The sequence below is a fragment of the Phyllostomus hastatus genome, unplaced genomic scaffold, assembly GCF_019186645.2.
Source record: "Phyllostomus hastatus isolate PE091 unplaced genomic scaffold, TTU_PhHast_1.1 phas_contig_159, whole genome shotgun sequence".
Taxonomy (NCBI): domain Eukaryota; kingdom Metazoa; phylum Chordata; class Mammalia; order Chiroptera; family Phyllostomidae; genus Phyllostomus; species Phyllostomus hastatus.
Genome location: NW_025333640.1, coordinates 23,961,809 through 23,978,997, shown reverse-complemented (window position 1 = coordinate 23,978,997; position 17,189 = coordinate 23,961,809). Strand labels below are relative to the sequence as shown.

General features: G+C 35.3%; 1 protein-coding gene across 4 annotated transcripts in view; it reads right to left on the bottom strand.

Annotated features, from left to right (window-relative positions):
- Positions 1 to 17,189, bottom strand: part of LRBA (LPS responsive beige-like anchor protein) — a 513,768-nt gene that overhangs the window by 144,338 nt on the left and 352,241 nt on the right. For all 4 annotated transcript variants that reach the window (XM_045831330.1, XM_045831331.1, XM_045831332.1 and 1 more), the window contains 3 exons: positions 16,265 to 16,367; positions 13,271 to 13,386; positions 10,682 to 10,794 (listed from right to left, as the gene is read on the bottom strand). In XM_045831330.1, the coding sequence (XP_045687286.1) occupies positions 10,682 to 10,794; positions 13,271 to 13,386; positions 16,265 to 16,367 (332 nt within the window). The remainder of the gene's footprint in view (positions 1 to 10,681; positions 10,795 to 13,270; positions 13,387 to 16,264; positions 16,368 to 17,189) is intronic.

Below are 17,189 nucleotides of genomic sequence, written 5' to 3'. Positions count from 1 at the left end.
CAGTCTCTTCCCCCCTTCCTCTCCCTCAAAAAAAAAATCAATTAAAAATGTATATTTCAAACAATGAACCACTAAATTTTTAAAAAATATGAATAATAAATCATAGTGCAGAGAAAATGGAATCATAGAAATAACTTAACCTAGCTCTGGCTGGGTAGCTCAGTGGGCTAGAGGGTTGTAAATGATTTGAACAGTTCTTAATGCTACTAATGTCTTTTAATTACCTTGCCTGTGTAGCAAAAATATTCTCCCTGGACTCCGAAATCATGTGCTGAGTGATCTGTAGATCTACAGCTCCCACAGTTCATTAACCTAATCCAGTGATTTTCAATTGCTATGCCACAAGAACTTTTACAGCATGCAATACCCAACTATTTAGTCAGAGGCACTGGCCTCTTTTTCCTTAGATTGCCAAATTTTAAAAAATGACAACAGCCAACACAACAATAGCCATTCAGTGTGAATGCTCTGTCTTGGACCATAAATGTACAGGTCATAAAACAGAGCTGCATCTTAGTGGTCACATCCCATAGTAAGGATGCATCTGGTTGGTTAATTTTTGGTACCAGAAATCCTTATATACAAGTATAAGCACCTGATTTTTTTAAAAAAGTCACTTTGGAGCACAAAAGGTAGGCATTTACTATTATTTTTTGTAAATCAATCAAAATTATATCTATTTTTGTCAGATCAGCAAAAATTATATATTTTGGCGTGTCACAAGATTTTATTAGCTTGTATGCCATGAGATGAAAAAGGCTGAAAATGGTTGACCTAATCAAACAAGTATTTGTTGTATTAATTTTATTATAGTTGACATGCAGCAAAACATATTTCTTAAGTAAATCAATTAATGTAGTTTAACAGAATATACAGAATATATTTCTTAATTTAATTGTACTTTTTTTCTTCCTACATTTAAAAAAAGGTAATTAATTGATTGTCTATACTAGTTTATATAGTGGGCCAATAATAACTATGGTTTTTGTTTTCAGAATTCATCCTTTTTTCTACTTTCGAAAACTTGGTTTATATTATAAATTGTGGACTCCCATTTAAAAAATTCCTTTTCTGAATGTGGGGAAGTCTAAAATAAAGTCACATAGAAATAAAACATTTCTAATTAAATTATGCTCCTCAAGTGGTTCATACATAACATACATTCAGTTACAAAACTCTGTAAGTGGGGATTATTTCATTTGCTACTGTTTCTGACACAGTCCTTAGAATAATGTTCACAAGTGGTACACAGCAAATATTTAATAATCAATTATTTGAATGAGCACATTTATTGAATATAAACAGGGCACTAAAAACAGGTGTTAATGTTGAATAAGTACGTTTATTTTTAAATGTACTTTGAGAATAAAGAATTGGACAGGAATGTGAACATGAGACTAAAGGATAAGTTACTACATTATCCAGTGTAAGTAGGATACTACATATTCATTTAAAATAAGTTTGAGTATCACAGGGAAATGTAAGAATGAGAAGCTGACACATAGAAGTATATATAGAAACGTAACACACTTAACTCTCTATAAAGAGAAAAAATACCCCAGCCTGAAATCAGAGATACAATACTAGCACTTACTAGACTTAAAAATAAAATTTAGGTTTTTTAAAATCAGTTTTTATGTAAATTTATGGTAAGTATATATGTCCTTTACTCTAACTCTATCCCAACTAGTACACCCAGCACTAAACTAAGAAAATAGGAAGTATTATGGGATAAAACTGGTAGTGCTATGTAAATAAGACAATCCATTTATAAATAATAACAAATGGTCACTCCACACCACAGTAACTTAGGATGATTAGTGAATAAATACTTAACTTGGAGAAGGGTTACTGACTGGCAGTGTGTTGCTGGTATGTGTCAGGATTATTCATCACGCTGACAGTAATATTAACCACAATCCATTTCAGTTACTGCAGTTTATCGTTTACTGACTAATGTTAAAAAACAATGTCATTGAAGGCTGCTTAAATAAAGTGTAAGGTTAACCTCTGTTAGTCATTTAAAAACTTCTGCTAGGGGGTAACTTCCAGTAGAAAACCAAATATGCAATACAGAGTGCTAATGTTTAATAAGTGTAAATTTATTTTTTAAAGAGAAGCAATTCTTTTGTTAAAGGTTTTTTATTTATTTTATTTTCAGAGAGAGAGGGGAAGGGAAAGAGAAAGAGATGGAGAGAAACATCAGTGTTGCCTCTCACATGCCCCCAACTGGGGACTGGCCCACGCCCCAGGCATGTGCCCTGAATGGCAGTCGAACTGGCAACCCCTTGGTTTGCAGGCAGACACTCAACCCACTGAGCCACACCAGCCAGAGCTAATAAATGTAAATTTAAAGATTAATCACACAAAACAGACTGTTTTCCAACTTTAAAACAAAACTCCAACAAGTCCCCTAAATGCACACCATATCTCCCTCTCCCTCCTTCCCTCCCTCCATACACACATACACATTCACACACACACACACACACACACACACACACATCAATGTGTATCTACTGAATGTATATATATTCACACTTTGCTGAATTTAATTTTAAATTCTGGGGAAAGAGTTGCATTGCCCTGTTTTAAACTAAATACAGCACAATGTACAAGTAATGATTTAAAGTTTATAGAAGTCAGTGTACCAATGGAAGTTTTCTGAAGTATTAATATTATATAATAAATATATAATTATATAGCTTGCTATATGAGACCCCCCCCCGCAAACTAAGTAATTTGCTAAAGGTCCTTGCTAATAAATGGAGGCAGACTGACACAAGTCTACCTAAATCCAAAGATTTCCTACTCTGGTCCTCCAATTTTATGTGCCCAGGCTATCTTCCTGTAATGTTCTTCTAAAAAGATATCTGCATGTACATTTGACTTCAAATAGCTTTTTTTTATATATTAATGCAATAGTTTTATCACTGTAAGGGTATTCTTGTTTTCTTTCTAAGGCTTTTTCTGTTTCCTAAATTGCCTGTGTTTTTTCTGATTTCGTTTATTTTTCGTTTCATCTGTTTTGCCTTTGTCACCTTTCGCACTGGAGACTGTCGGAACATGTCTGCTAACACTTGGCTGTACCTTCGTTTCTAAAACTGAAGCCCAAAAAGGCTGACGGAAATTCACGCAGCACAAGCCGCTATGTGAATGGCAGACTTCACTGGAGGGAAGTCAGGGGAGCTCCAAGCAGAATCCCTAAATGTTAGTATTTTTTAGGTCTTTCCTTTTGAGCCAGTCAGTGTGCCCAGAGTGATGTATGATAGAATCCTCTGTCTCACAGGGTGGGGCTGCTACTAGCCTGCCTGCCAGAATTTTGATAGCACGACAGCCAAGGGGTCTGGGGGACTTCACCACCCCGTACTTAAGCCTTTTAGTTAATCCTCCTGTTTTCCATTCATTACTTTAAACCCTCTCTCCGCTGCTCTTAGAGTCCTCAAATCAGAAACATCTCTGGTGCAGTTCCTCCAAAAAGTAAACCTCTTGCCTTTTGCTCAGATAAAGGGAAGAACAGTGGGTTTTGGAAAGAAGTGGATATAAATGCAAGTTTAGAGACTTTCGGGTCATACCTAAAATATACCAGTTCGCTAACAAACACAGACGTGAGATCAAATTCTAGCCTTAACACTTGGAAATGTGTGACCTTGGAGAGTTTCTTAACCTCATTACATCTTAGTTTTCTTACCTATAAATTAAAGATAATAACACATTCCTCACAGTGTCATTGAGGGAATTAAAGAAGAGCGTACAACACTACAAACATATCATAAACTATCCCAATGTCATTCTTCTGCTTAGTAGGCTGTAAATTCCACCCAAGGCCACAAAATGAAATTTATGCCAAAATCCCCAAAATCAGTGTGGCTACAACAGCATCCATATTTGATTCCTAGATTAAAATATTTTAATATATTTTGTCAACCAATAAAAAAAATCCAAGTGTGGGGTAATTTTTCATTTCTTTTTGTGCATTTACATTTTACTTAAATATTTAAGGTTCATTATTTACCTTTGCAATATCAGTTTTTTTTTAAGTCTGAGTTCCTTTCCTTTGACTGAAGCTCAATATATAGAAAAAACAAAGTGAAAGTTATAACACCTATCCTATTTAAACAATACTGCCCTTCCTCCCCTGCAAAAGAGTGTTCTCCCCCTGTGACATCTAGATGGTATATTGATTCCCGGTATATCTGTTACAGAACAGACTAAAGGGACTGGCATTCGTCAGAAACAGCACTTAAAACTTAAAGAGATAAAGAAGTGTTGTCTGATCAACAACAGTTAAATGTCGGTAGTCAATTCCAGGTCAAGATGCATGCTGTATATACTAAACGTGTGTGTTAGAGAGAAATATCTCACATATAAAAATACACAACCAAATGGTAGGAGATAAATGAGAGACCAAGAAAGAAAATCATCTTTTTCTTTAAACCAAGAGAAATAGGGGGAAAAAAAAACCCTACCAAGAACCAACAATAGCAACTCATCAGCAAGAAAATAGATTTGTGAGAGCATTGTCCCTCAGTTCTCTTCTTCGGTTATCTGAGCATTTACTCTTTAGAAACTTTTGACCCAGATTAGGGCAATGGGAACTGCTCTTTTTAATAGTGTGAATGCTACAGCACTGCAACATAGATTTTTTTTTTAAGAAGAAACTATGATTTACTGGCGCCTGGACCAAAAGTTAACACTCAGTTTGAAGACCTGTTGATAGAAAACTTTCCCCAGATTCCTACACTGCAAAGCAGGCACCAGGAGACCACAGCAAAGGTTCTTTCTCCCCTCTCAAGATTTCCCTCGCTTCCCTCGTTTCTGCACGCGGGACCTCGTTCTGGCACGTGAGAGCTCGAATGTGGATGCCTTTTTTCTCCCTTCAATTTACACTGTCTCTTTCAGTAGTTTTCTTCATTTTAAGAATGTAAGCTCTGATTATTAAAAATAAAATATTTGCTTATACTTTGTCCATGCCGGGCTTTCTCCCTCAATTTTTAGTTTACTGTTTAGTAGGATAGTAAGTACCTGATTTTATTCTTTCTAATCTCCAGAAACTGAGAGTCCCTGGTAAACAATATTATTCAACGAACAACCAATACATGAAAAAGCAAGTTAATAATCAAATAGTGACATCAGTAATTCTCTAGTTTTAACCAAACATTCAGCTTTTTAATAAAACAGATAAAATCAAAACAGCATGGAGCATAAAGCTGGGACAAACACCCCAAGAGGAGGCAATTTGGAAAAGCTTTCCTTTTCCAAGCAGTTCAACCCTGGTTGTATGTCACCAGGTGTTTGTTTCAGCATGAGAGGTGAAAGGCAGCTTGATAAAGTAGCATGAAAACAGACTCAGCAATCGATGCCAAAAGTAGGAGGCAGCATAACAGTTTGTTTCTCACACCTTCTGGGTCAGAAATCCTGGTAAGAAAAGTCACTTTAAATCCTAATCCAGTGTACACGTGCATGCATGCGTGCACACACACACACACACACACACACACACACCCCTAGAAGGTCTTAGTGAGGACTAAGAGTTAACACCTGTAATAAACTTCAATAACATGACAAATAGGAAGTCCTCAGTAAATAAGTTAACAGTAATAAAATGGGATGTTTCTACCTTCTGAAGTAGCTATCAACTACATTTCAATCTAAGAACATACCTGTTTTTTATAATATGTACCCAGATTACAGTATTTGCAACATATTTAATATTCTAAAAATAACTGTGTGGACCAATGAGAAGAGAACTGACTGCCTCAGATTATCTTTTTTTCCTCTCTTAGAAAACTGGTTTACACAATCCATCTCCTACTAAGAAAAAATAAATAAATCATGGTAGCAAAGAAAATCTTCCTCATCTACAAAGGAAACCTGGTACTGAACCGCTCAGCCATCACAATTTGTTTTTATGGTCTGACATTTTGTAAATATATTCCTGCCCTAATTATAATTTCTTATAAAGGACAAAAAGAAAATGTTGCCTCTTATTTCTGTCAAGGGGGTTGTCAAAATATAAAAATCAATATATATTTATAAAATATGAATCAACATCACTCCAAAGTCAATGCATGATTACATCTGTCTTCTCATCAGTCAGAATTTTAGACTCATGATGAAAAAACTGGGAAAGGAGAAGGAAAAAAATCAACTTCAAAATCAATCCCTACTTGTTGTTTAGCTTTGAAATAATAAATTAAATCATTACATTAAATGAGAACTTTCTCAATACAAGGAAAGATTTAATTTTCATCAAATTTTCAGACAAAAATAGATTCAATTTCCTAAAAGACTGATAATACCAATTTGTAATTATTATAAAAAGAGTTCTACATAAAATAAAATTTTACAAAATACAATTTTACATTATTCTATGCAGACTTTTGCTTTTCTCAAAAATGTTCAAAAAAAAATAATACAGAAGGGTGTTGTTTACATTAATTGGGCGTGAGAAAGAAGATTCTCTGTGCAACATGGAAGAGATTACCAAACAAAACTGTAGCTTTGTATCAAAAAGCCCTCTGCAAACCAGCTTTGGGGAAATTAAAGGGAAATAAATATGTGTAAATAATTCAATACATTTTAAAGCTAGTCAAGCTATATTATTTATTTAAGAATGGGAATAAGATCTGTTTATGTTTTAAATTAAGCTTTACACACAATGTTTTCTTCAATTTTTCAAGTTTATTTAAACAAATAGTAATGTTTGCTAAATGTATATACTAAAGGACAAATGTTAATATAATTCTATTATAATCATTATTCATGGAGATACAGCTCACTTCACGTACGAGATGCATTCCTGAAAGTATGTGAATAAACAGACATTTGAAAACTGAATCACACTGTAAACATTATGGCAGACTTTCATACCAACATAAGTGAGATGTTTTTATAAATAATTACCATTATTCTATACATGTAAATTACAATTTTAAGTATCTGATATGCATGGTTATTTCAGTACAAATAATGTAGTTAATTCCAAACTCACTTATGTCCATCAATATTTAATGAAAACAATCAGCACTAGTGGAATTCCATTTTCACGAACTGGAATGAGTGCAGCATTCGCGCTCCCGCGGTGTGATAGGAAAGGAGGTGCTACCTGTCTGTGGCTAGTGTCAGAGCTCCCCGCTCCTCCCGTGCACTACTGTTTGCTGCTCAACTGTGTAGCCTTCAGTTCTGGTTGAAGACACTCTTTATAAACACTCCTTCCTCAGCCCAGCATACAAATATCCCACAAAATCTCATAATATAAAAATAGATACAAGCAAAGGCACTCAACACAAAAGTGATGTGTGTACGTGTTTCTACAGCGGATGTGAACAGACACAGACAGAGACTAAGGAAAGCAGCTCTTGTTCTGGTTCTGAAGCTGGGCCCGCCCCTTGTTACTTTTGCTCTATAAAAAAATGAGAAAGGAAATGACTGTTGTTCATCTTGTGGGGCATAAAAAACAGCCCTGTTTATCACATACAGAAGGTAACAGAAGCGTTATTAAAGCAGTCTTTTACCCATCCAACAGAAGTATTTGGCAAGTTCCTTAGAAACAGGTGTAATATACAAATAAAATTCAATTTTAAAAAAGGATTCTGTTTGGCTGGAAAATAATCTATGACAGCATTTTCTTAACATCATTTCTATGAATTCTCATGATGAAAACACCATGAAGCCGACGTTTAAAAATAGATGTCTGGAGGCTGTCTTCTGGTCAGGTAAGATTTTTCGTGGGACAGAGAACAAAGTCGAGGGTCAGAGAATGGAGCGGTTGGCAGGGAACAGTGAGATGAGGAGGTAACAGGTTTACTGGAGCTCTTGCCCGAGGACAGTGATGGCAGAAGACAGAAACACAGTCTCAGCAGAAACACCCCAACAGCCTCCCACTTATCACCATTAGTAACTGTTCCATCAGCACAGAAGCATGTACCCTGTCCGCAATCTGTCTTACTACCCACCGTGTCTTGAGGAGCCTACAAAAAAATCCTCTAAAGCACAGAACAGTCTTAATAAGCTCTGTGCTTCAATAAAAGTCCTAATTGAAGGACTCGGTTAGGGGGGAAAAAGAGCAATTCTTCTAGAACTCTAGAAAGGTTATTTATTGAAATGTAATTTATTTTGTGAAGCACACTTTATTTTTTAATGCATTAATGAAAAATTAGATTTGTACTTTAATGTACATCAAATTCAAATAATGGAGAGATAGGATACAATTACCCGAGCATTAAATAGTTGCCCAGTGTTTATTACTGACCAATTGCAGCTCATCACACAAGCCAAACTAATACAGTCCTCAGTGTAGACCAGAGAGGGCTACAGATTCCAGGGAAGTACTGCAGGGTCTAAGAACCTAATTGTAGTAAGGCTTTCCTTTCCTTTCCTTTTCTTTTTTTTTTTTTTTAAGAAAAACAAAAACCAAAACAACCATTTATCCACTTATTATTCCTCACAGTCACCTGGGAAATCCTGCTGATCTAATAGTAAGTGAAAGCAAGTGTCTCCTTACAGAAGGGTCCCCAGTAATAAATGAAACAGAAGTGACAGAATTTAAACACCATCATTTTGCAGTCCTTACCAAACCAACAAATCCGGCATTAAGTATCATTGGCCGCTAACAACAAAAATGAGAAGTAAAATAAACATTACATACCTTTGACTCGAGAATGCAAAACTTCCTACAAAGCAGTCTTGCCAAAAATATCTAATCTGAATTCTGTCATCCCCTAGAACCAACTACCAATTTATAAGCAATACAGAAGACAGAGGAACCTGTCAGACTGCACCACAGGAATGGAATAAGCAAAATCCACACTGAGAAATGAGTTAAGAACTGGCTGGCATAGCTCAGTGGACTGAGCGCGGGCTGCAAACCAAAGCATCGCAGGTTCGATTCCCAGTCAGGGCACATGCCTGGGTTGCAGGCCACGGCCCCCAGCAACTGCACATTGATGTTTCTCTCTCTCTCTCTCTCTCTCTCTCTCTCTCTCTCTTCCTCCCTTCCCTCCCTAAAAATAAATAAATCTTTAAAAAAAAGACACCTTAAAAAAAAAACACTTTAACTGTGTGTTCAAAAAGCTTTTTTAAAAAGAAAGAAATGAGTAAGACAAACTATATTTTTCAATTACTTAACTAGAAAAAAAGATGCAAGAAAATCCCACAGAAAAAAGAGGGATTTAAGAGATATACCAATTAATTGCACTGTGTGGCACTTATTTGGGTCATGATTTAAATAAACAAACTAAAAAGGATGATAAAAGTTGGAATTCAATTCAGAATGTGGTATCTATTAGATATTTGATGATATTAAAAATTATAGTTAATATTTTAGGATTGCTAAGGGTAATATAGTTGTGCTTTAAAAAAGAGGCCCTAGTTTTGAGACATACGTACTAAAATATTTATGAATGGAATGGTATGATTTCTGGGATTTCCTTCAGAGTCACATGAGAAGGGGGAAAGAAAATGAGAGTGAAGATAAAATGAAGTGTAACGACGTCCTGATAGCTGTTGAGCTATCAGGTAGATGAGACTGGTAGATGGGAATGCATTATCGTCTTTTGTCTGCTTTTGTATATACTTGAAATACACCATAATAAAAAACTAAAAAGAAAAAAAAGACATATAAATTTTATTTTATATCAGAAAATGATTATTTAGGATATTCTGTTCATTGATACTTCAGGACAGAAAAGGAAAATTCTTGAAGAATACCTAAATATATGGGAAATATATAGAGAAAGTTAAAGAATACAGTGTGTCCATCTGATGTAATTATTCCTTATTGATTCGTTGTAAATTAGCAGTAATTTTTCCCTTGTTTACATGTTTTACACTTTAAAAATCAAACATACTTAATAATAGTACTTTATACCTTGGGGAAAATGTCACATATATTATTTAATTCACTTAACACTCACTGACGGCACATCCTGTGCCGGACATGGGAAAAATAATTATGACAAGAACTCTGTCATTGCAAATAAGAACCAACGGAGTGGGTAGAAGGATATGTAAAAGGCAGGACACGTTAAGTGCTCGGAAAGACACAGGGAGCAGAGCGCCAGGGGAGAGCGGCAGCCAGTCAGGGTCTTGGTGAGCAGCTGGCCTCAGGGCAGAGAGAGCGCCAGCCACTCACCAAGCAGGGAGACAAGCACTGAAGGCAGAGAAGGCAAAGCTCTGACTGGGAAAGATTTATTCTGCATTCGGTGACAAGTCAAGAAAAGTTTAAGCACTGGACTCATATAATTCAACATCAGACTTAAAAAGAATCCATTTTGCTTTAACAAGGAGTGGATGAGAAAAGGGAAAGACAGCAACGAGGTCAGGAGACTAGGAGTAGCAGGGGGCTTTCATCCTTTTGAAAGGACACTGGTGAGAAGTTTTTGTGATTTTCTTGATATGTTTTACCAAATGCTAAAACCCTCAGAAGTTGCTGTTTGCAAATAATGTCTTCTTAAGTGTGTATGGAAAAAACATAACTTAATATTTGTAATTCCCATCAAGTTTTTCATGCACATTTTTCACTTTTAAATTTGAGAACACTAAAATACATTTAAAAGATAAATATATTAAAGTTACAATTATATTAAATGATTTTTAAAAAGGAATGTGAAAATTAATATCATCAAATATGTTTTTAAGTGTAAAACAATTATATTTCAGATGATTCCTAAGAAATTACCTTGGATAAATCTCTGAAGTTACTTGGCAAGGTAAGATCCAACTCTTCTGAGTCGTAGTTAGTGATGACCCAGGGAAACACTGGATACTGATTTAAGTCATTGTAACTCCGTCCTGGCAGAGGAAAAAAAAAAAACTACTCAGTCTAGAATAAAAAAATGATAAGCAGATCCAGGAGTATAATTCACTAAGAATAATGACAGTTTTTGAGTGCCAGCTATTGCTCGCAGTGCTATCCATACATTATTTCATTTAATCTTCACAAGAGCCCTATGAAATTAGTATCATCCCCATTTTACAGATGAAAAAACTGAGGCACAAAAAGGTTAGGTAATTTGTCCAAAAATGCTATACTAGTAATGGTTGAATTGTATTCAAATCCAGATACTCTGGCCTCCAAGTTTATGTTCTTATAAACTACACTTGACTCCTTTTTGTTACCTGAAAGCCTGTACCAATTAAAATATTTTTTATTAAAACTTTTAAAAAGTTTATAATTCTCATAGAGCTTTTCAAAACTAGATTCATATCTCTGCCATCAATTAACCAATCAACCAGGTTTAAGTAATTTGAGCCCTGCGGGCATTCATCATTCATCTGTAAAATCAGAGTTGTCCCGAAGTACGCTGGAATTTCTGTGACAGCTTTCAAGTTCATTAATCCTCTGAACACGATGCACAGCATCATCAATGCTGCTTCCCCCATTCCCAAAAGCTGCCATACAGACTCCTGCGCTTCCTCCAAACAAATGACCATCAATGACATGGTTAGCTGGTGTCAAATGGTTTGTGCCCTGTAAATTCCTGTTATTTAATATTATGTTTTAATTCCCAGCGTCGTCTCTCTAATGCAGGCCCGTACGACTTTTTTACATATAACTGCTCCCTAAATTTGCTCCCTGCCTGGTCTCTCTCTACTCCAACTTACCAGCTTCATTCTGCCTCCAGGCTACCTTCCCACACAGTGCTGATACCACTCCTTGGTTCAAACACTTCACAAGTTTCCCAGTGAACTGACTACTGACTCCTCAAAGAGACAAAAAAATCTCCCACTTTTCCATACAACCTTTTCAGTTTCGTTTTTCACTATACATTTAGAAACATATACTTTATGTACACACATACACATATATATGCATGTACATGGTAGTCCCCTTTATTCATGGTTTTCCTTTCCACATTTTTGGTTACTCTTGGTGAACTACGGTCCAAAAACACTGAATGAAAAATTCTAGAAACAAGCAATTCTTGAGTTTTACACATTGCATGCTGTTCTGAGTAATGTTACAAAATCTTCCACCATCCCGCGTGGTCCCACCGAGACACGGACCACCTCTTTGTCCAGCGTATCCACACGGCAGACGCTCCCCCCTCAGTCACTTAGCAGCCACCTCGGTTACCAGACTAACCGTAGAGACATTTCAGAGCTCGTGTTCAAATATCACTTATTTCCCTCAGTGTCTTCAAAGCACAAGAGCAATCAGGATATGCCAGAGAGAAGCCATAAAATATATGTATATACAGGAAAAAATATAATATAAGTGGGGTTCAGTACTACCCGTGGTTTTAGGCATCTGTGGGGGTCTTGGAACATGTGCCCCATGAACAGGGGGAAGACTTTATATACAATATGTACCTTGCGCGTGCATAAAACTACACCATTAACCGTACTCTACCTTCACTTCACACTTCTCCATCTTTTCTACTGCTTATCCCTCAGTTTTCCACAAAACATCTTCTACTCTCTCAAATACCTCCTCTGTTAGTTAAAGTACTATCTATCCTTATGCAAACACTGTCTTCATTTTTTCCTAACTCTGACCAACTGGATGACCCTTGTAATCCCATTATTATTTTGTATTTTTTAATTGAACCCATACTCACTTGACTAGAATCACATAAATGCTCACATTTACAGTAACTTCTGTGAGAGTAAGCAACACGCCTTATGCCCTTTGTGCGTCACCTCTGTGCCTCAAACATAAACTGCATCGGCGTCTTGACCAACCTAAATCCCAAATACCTCATAATGACGTTTCCTGCTCTCTCTATTCTAATGATCACACATTTCTATTCTTTAGTCTTTACGAATGAACAGTTTCAATGGGTGGTCTTCAGTAATGTGATATCATTATAGATCATGTACTGGGCCATTCTGTCTTCAGACTTTCATGTGTGGGTCGTAATCTTCCATTACTTACTATTGTACCCTCAGTTTTCTTTTTTCTGTGATGTGTTTCATTGTTTCATCATATACTACACTTCCAATTAAGTTAATAGATTCTTAAGATTTTTATGGTTATTCATTCCTTCTGTTCCATACTGAGTCCATTCTGACTACACTGAATAGCTGTAAATTTTCATTTTATGTTTTTGAAAAAGACTGTGTAAACCCATGTTTAATTTCTATCAGGAAGTTAACTGTTCATATATAAAACTTTCAACCCTACTATAAAAATTACTCTTGATAAGGTATATTCATGTAGTAATAAAAATAAAAATAAGCTATGCACCAGTGATGAAAATAACCTAATCATGCCACAATGAATAGTTTATCGTTTGAAGTAAGTCCACGTGCGAGTTCAGATCACCTGCTATCGTGTTGAGGAACATCAAGTACTCAAAATTTGAAATCTCTCTGTGCTGCCACCGCTGAGTCATATTGGAAGCTTTAAAAAGCTGACGTGGACTAGCTAATGAGATGCGCCTGCAAAAAAGGAAATTGACATAGAATCAATTTAAACTTTAGATTATACCACAATAAGAAGTCATGACTACCTCTGCTTATTCAAAATGACATCTGTATATTCTGAAAAGTTCCATTCATGCAATACTAATGAATTCTAGAGCTGTTTCAATCCACAATTACTGGTTAAACAAATGATTTGGACCAGCCACAGGTCTATTACACACGTTCTATTCATTAAAATAAACTGTCATTATGATGCCATAATAATATCTAGGTTCCATTGAGTTGATTAATAATAACAATTAATAATTTACTGCTTTACTGCTAGAACAGGTATTACAGTAACTGAGAAATGCATATAAAATGTATTCATATCTTTATCAATTTTAATAATCATTACATAAAGACAACACATTTGTGTACTATACAGCTAAATATTATGTTTGCACACCCTTTGTAATGGGGCAAAGAGGACTCTAAACTTTTTAGCTGTTCATTCTAGGGGCAGGATAGAGATAAGAAAAACTTTTGATATTGCTTAATTGAAGACCCAAGTTTTCTGTTTTCTTAACCCAATATAAATAACAATGGATATAATTGATCAATAATAAGTAGGACTGGGAAACCAGTAGCAGGATTAATTATTATGTTCAGGGCACAGAATCTCAGGTAAGTATGTTGTCAGAGTTCTTCTACAATTAAGATGGGGTAGATATCTTTTTTAAGGATTTTACTTATTTCTTTTTAGAGAGAGAAGGGAAGGAGAGGAACATGAATGTGAGAGAGAAGCATCAAGCGATTGCCTCTCACGTGCACCCCACCTGGGGACCAGTGGGCAACCCAAGCACGTGCCCTGACTGGGAATCAACCAGCTTTGACCACTCTCTGTGGAATGACACCCAACACACTGAACCACGCAGGGCAGGGCAGGGCAACATTGCTATCTTTTTAAAAGCTTTTATTTATGAAGGTATAACTTACATACCACAAAATTTACTCATTGTAATTGTACCACTCAATGATTTTTTTAAAAGTAAATTTCTAGAGTTGTGCAATTGTCACGACCATGCACTTGAGAACATTTTCATTACGAGAACTTGTGCATATTTATAGTTAATCACCATTCCTTTCCCTGGCTCTAGGCAACTATCGATCTGCTTTCTGTCTCTATAAACTTACCTTTTCTGGACATTTCAGGTTAATAGAACTAGACATCATACAGTCTTTTGCATCAGGCTTCTTTTACTAACTGTATGTTTTTTGAGGTTCAGCAGTGAGTAGGAGTATTAGTAGTAGTTCACTTATTTTGATTGCTGAATAGTATTGTATTGTATGAATACAGAATATACCATTGTAAGTGCTAAAAATCTATTCAAGTGACTCATTTATTGAGTTAAGACTCTTAGTTTTAATTGTTAGAAAACATTACAAAAAGTCCCAAGTATGATGACACATATTAGGTAATGAATTTTTTTTGTAATAAAGAGATAATCAGTAGGAAAAAAAGATGTTTATTATTAAGATATGAAAATCTACCATACAATTCTGAGTTGCTTCCTTCTGAACCCTGAAAGTTCCCATTAAATTATACAATTATCTAATCAAAGCCTTGATTTATGTTGTAAAGCAACTATTGCTTATAATCCAGAAGGGCCACTTTTTGTGCCTTATTTATGTAAAAGTTATGATCTGTGGTGGTTTAAAATAAGCCCACAAATTCTTTGATACTTTCTCTTCAAAGGGTGAAGTTCAATTCCTCTCCCCTGAAGCCTGTGCTGTCTTTAAGGACTCACTTGTAACAAGTACTGTGTAGTAAAGATGGCACATGACTAACAAAGGTAGGTCATAGAAAAGACACTGGGGCTTCTGCCTCATTCTTTTGGGTCACTTGCTCTGGGGAAAGTCAGCCCCCACGTGGAGCAGACACCCATGCAGCCCCAAGAGAGGCAGACTTGGTGGGGAACCAAGTACTGCCAAGAGGAGGGCTTCACCTTGGAAAGTTCTCCAGGCCCAGGATGACTAACATCCTGACTGTTGTTTATTCATTCTATTTCAAGTGCATTTGTAACAAGATATTACCTAACAATTTTTGGAATGAACACTAATCAACACAACTCAAATCAGTACAAAATTAGGTATGCAGAAAGTAAACTGAATTGCTACAGCTAATACGTTTCAAGCAATCAACAGAAAAAAACCACTGGTTCAGTCTTACCACTCTCTTAAATTAGTTAACAAAAATGTATTAATAACATTAATACATTAACATTAACACTAACATTAACATTACAATAACATTAAGAAAATAACAGTGATATCTTCTCTTTCATTCTCGCTATTGGTAATTTGTATTTTCTTTCTTTTTATTTATAGGTTTTTGTATATATGTTTATTTTTATTTTTTAAGATTTCATTTATTTATTTTTAGGGAGAGGGGAAAGGAGGGAGATAGAAACATCATTGTGCGGTTGCCTCTTGGGAGCCCCCTACCGGGGACCTGGCCTACAACCCAGGCATGTGCCCTGACTAGGAACTGAACCAGTGACCCTTCAGTACACAGGCCAGCACTCAATCCATTCAGCCACACTAGCCAGGGCTGTATATATGTTTACTAATCTTTACAGAAAAATAACTTTTCATTAAATTATTTTTTCTTTATTGTATTTGCTTACTTTTTCATTGATGTTATTATGCCTCTATGCTTACTATTATCTTTTCTCTGCTCACTTTGGTTTACATTTACTCCTCTTTCTCTAGTTTCTTCAGACCAAAGTTGAATCAAAATAATGCACCAATAATCACTTACTATGAAACATAAAATATAAGCTCCTGCATTTTAAAACAAGAACACATTAATACAGATTATTTTCCATATTTTTTTCATATCCAAGAGTACCTGGTTTGAGGCAATCCAAAACAGGTTCCCACACCAACACGAGGTAGGTAGTTAACCACTTTTTTAACTACTGCAGGGTCTGGGAAGTTGAACATTACAGCAACTATGAAAAATAATTTTTAAAAATTAGAATGTAATATAATTTCCCTTCTCTTTATTTTTAGTTCAAGTATTTCTTAAATACAATTCTTGGCACATTGTTTTGATTAGTGTAGGAAAGTTTTAGTATTAATGTATCAAAGGTAATATTCACTTCACTGATAAGCTCCTATACCACAGACAGTTCCTCCTCTGAGTACTGTCAGAATCATGACATCGGTTGTTGCGTTAGTGGGACATGAAGCTGAGATTATCTAGCTAACATGCTGAATTCACAAAACTGAATTTTGGCAAATTAACTATATATCTATGAATTTCTATAAAAACTGTTTAAAATTTTAACTTTATATAGTTAACAATCTAATACCAAAAAGAGTACAGATACAGCTACTAAACTGTCAGCTATATTTACTTTCAATGATGAACAGTTTTACAAGCATTCTCTTTATAATGTTTATGTGTTTATATTTTTATGTTCGTATAATCCAGAATAATATGTGACCTAAAGGAAAAATTTTCCTCTATTGTTACTAATTGAATTTAAATGCTTTCTAATCATATCTATTTCAATAAGTATACATTTTGAGAATATCAAGACACATACACCAATATATATAAACATATTTAGCATATATGTGTTAACATATTAGATATCTATAAGTGTGTGTCCTTAAAAATACGAAAATAACAATCATAAAATCATGAGAGAGAATTTATATCCATTTCAGTATCAGAATCATATATAAGCTATGAGTGCTCACCTAGCTCTCAAACCCTGGCATTACCTACATGTTTCAGGTAAAAAGTACATAATCATTCATGAAAA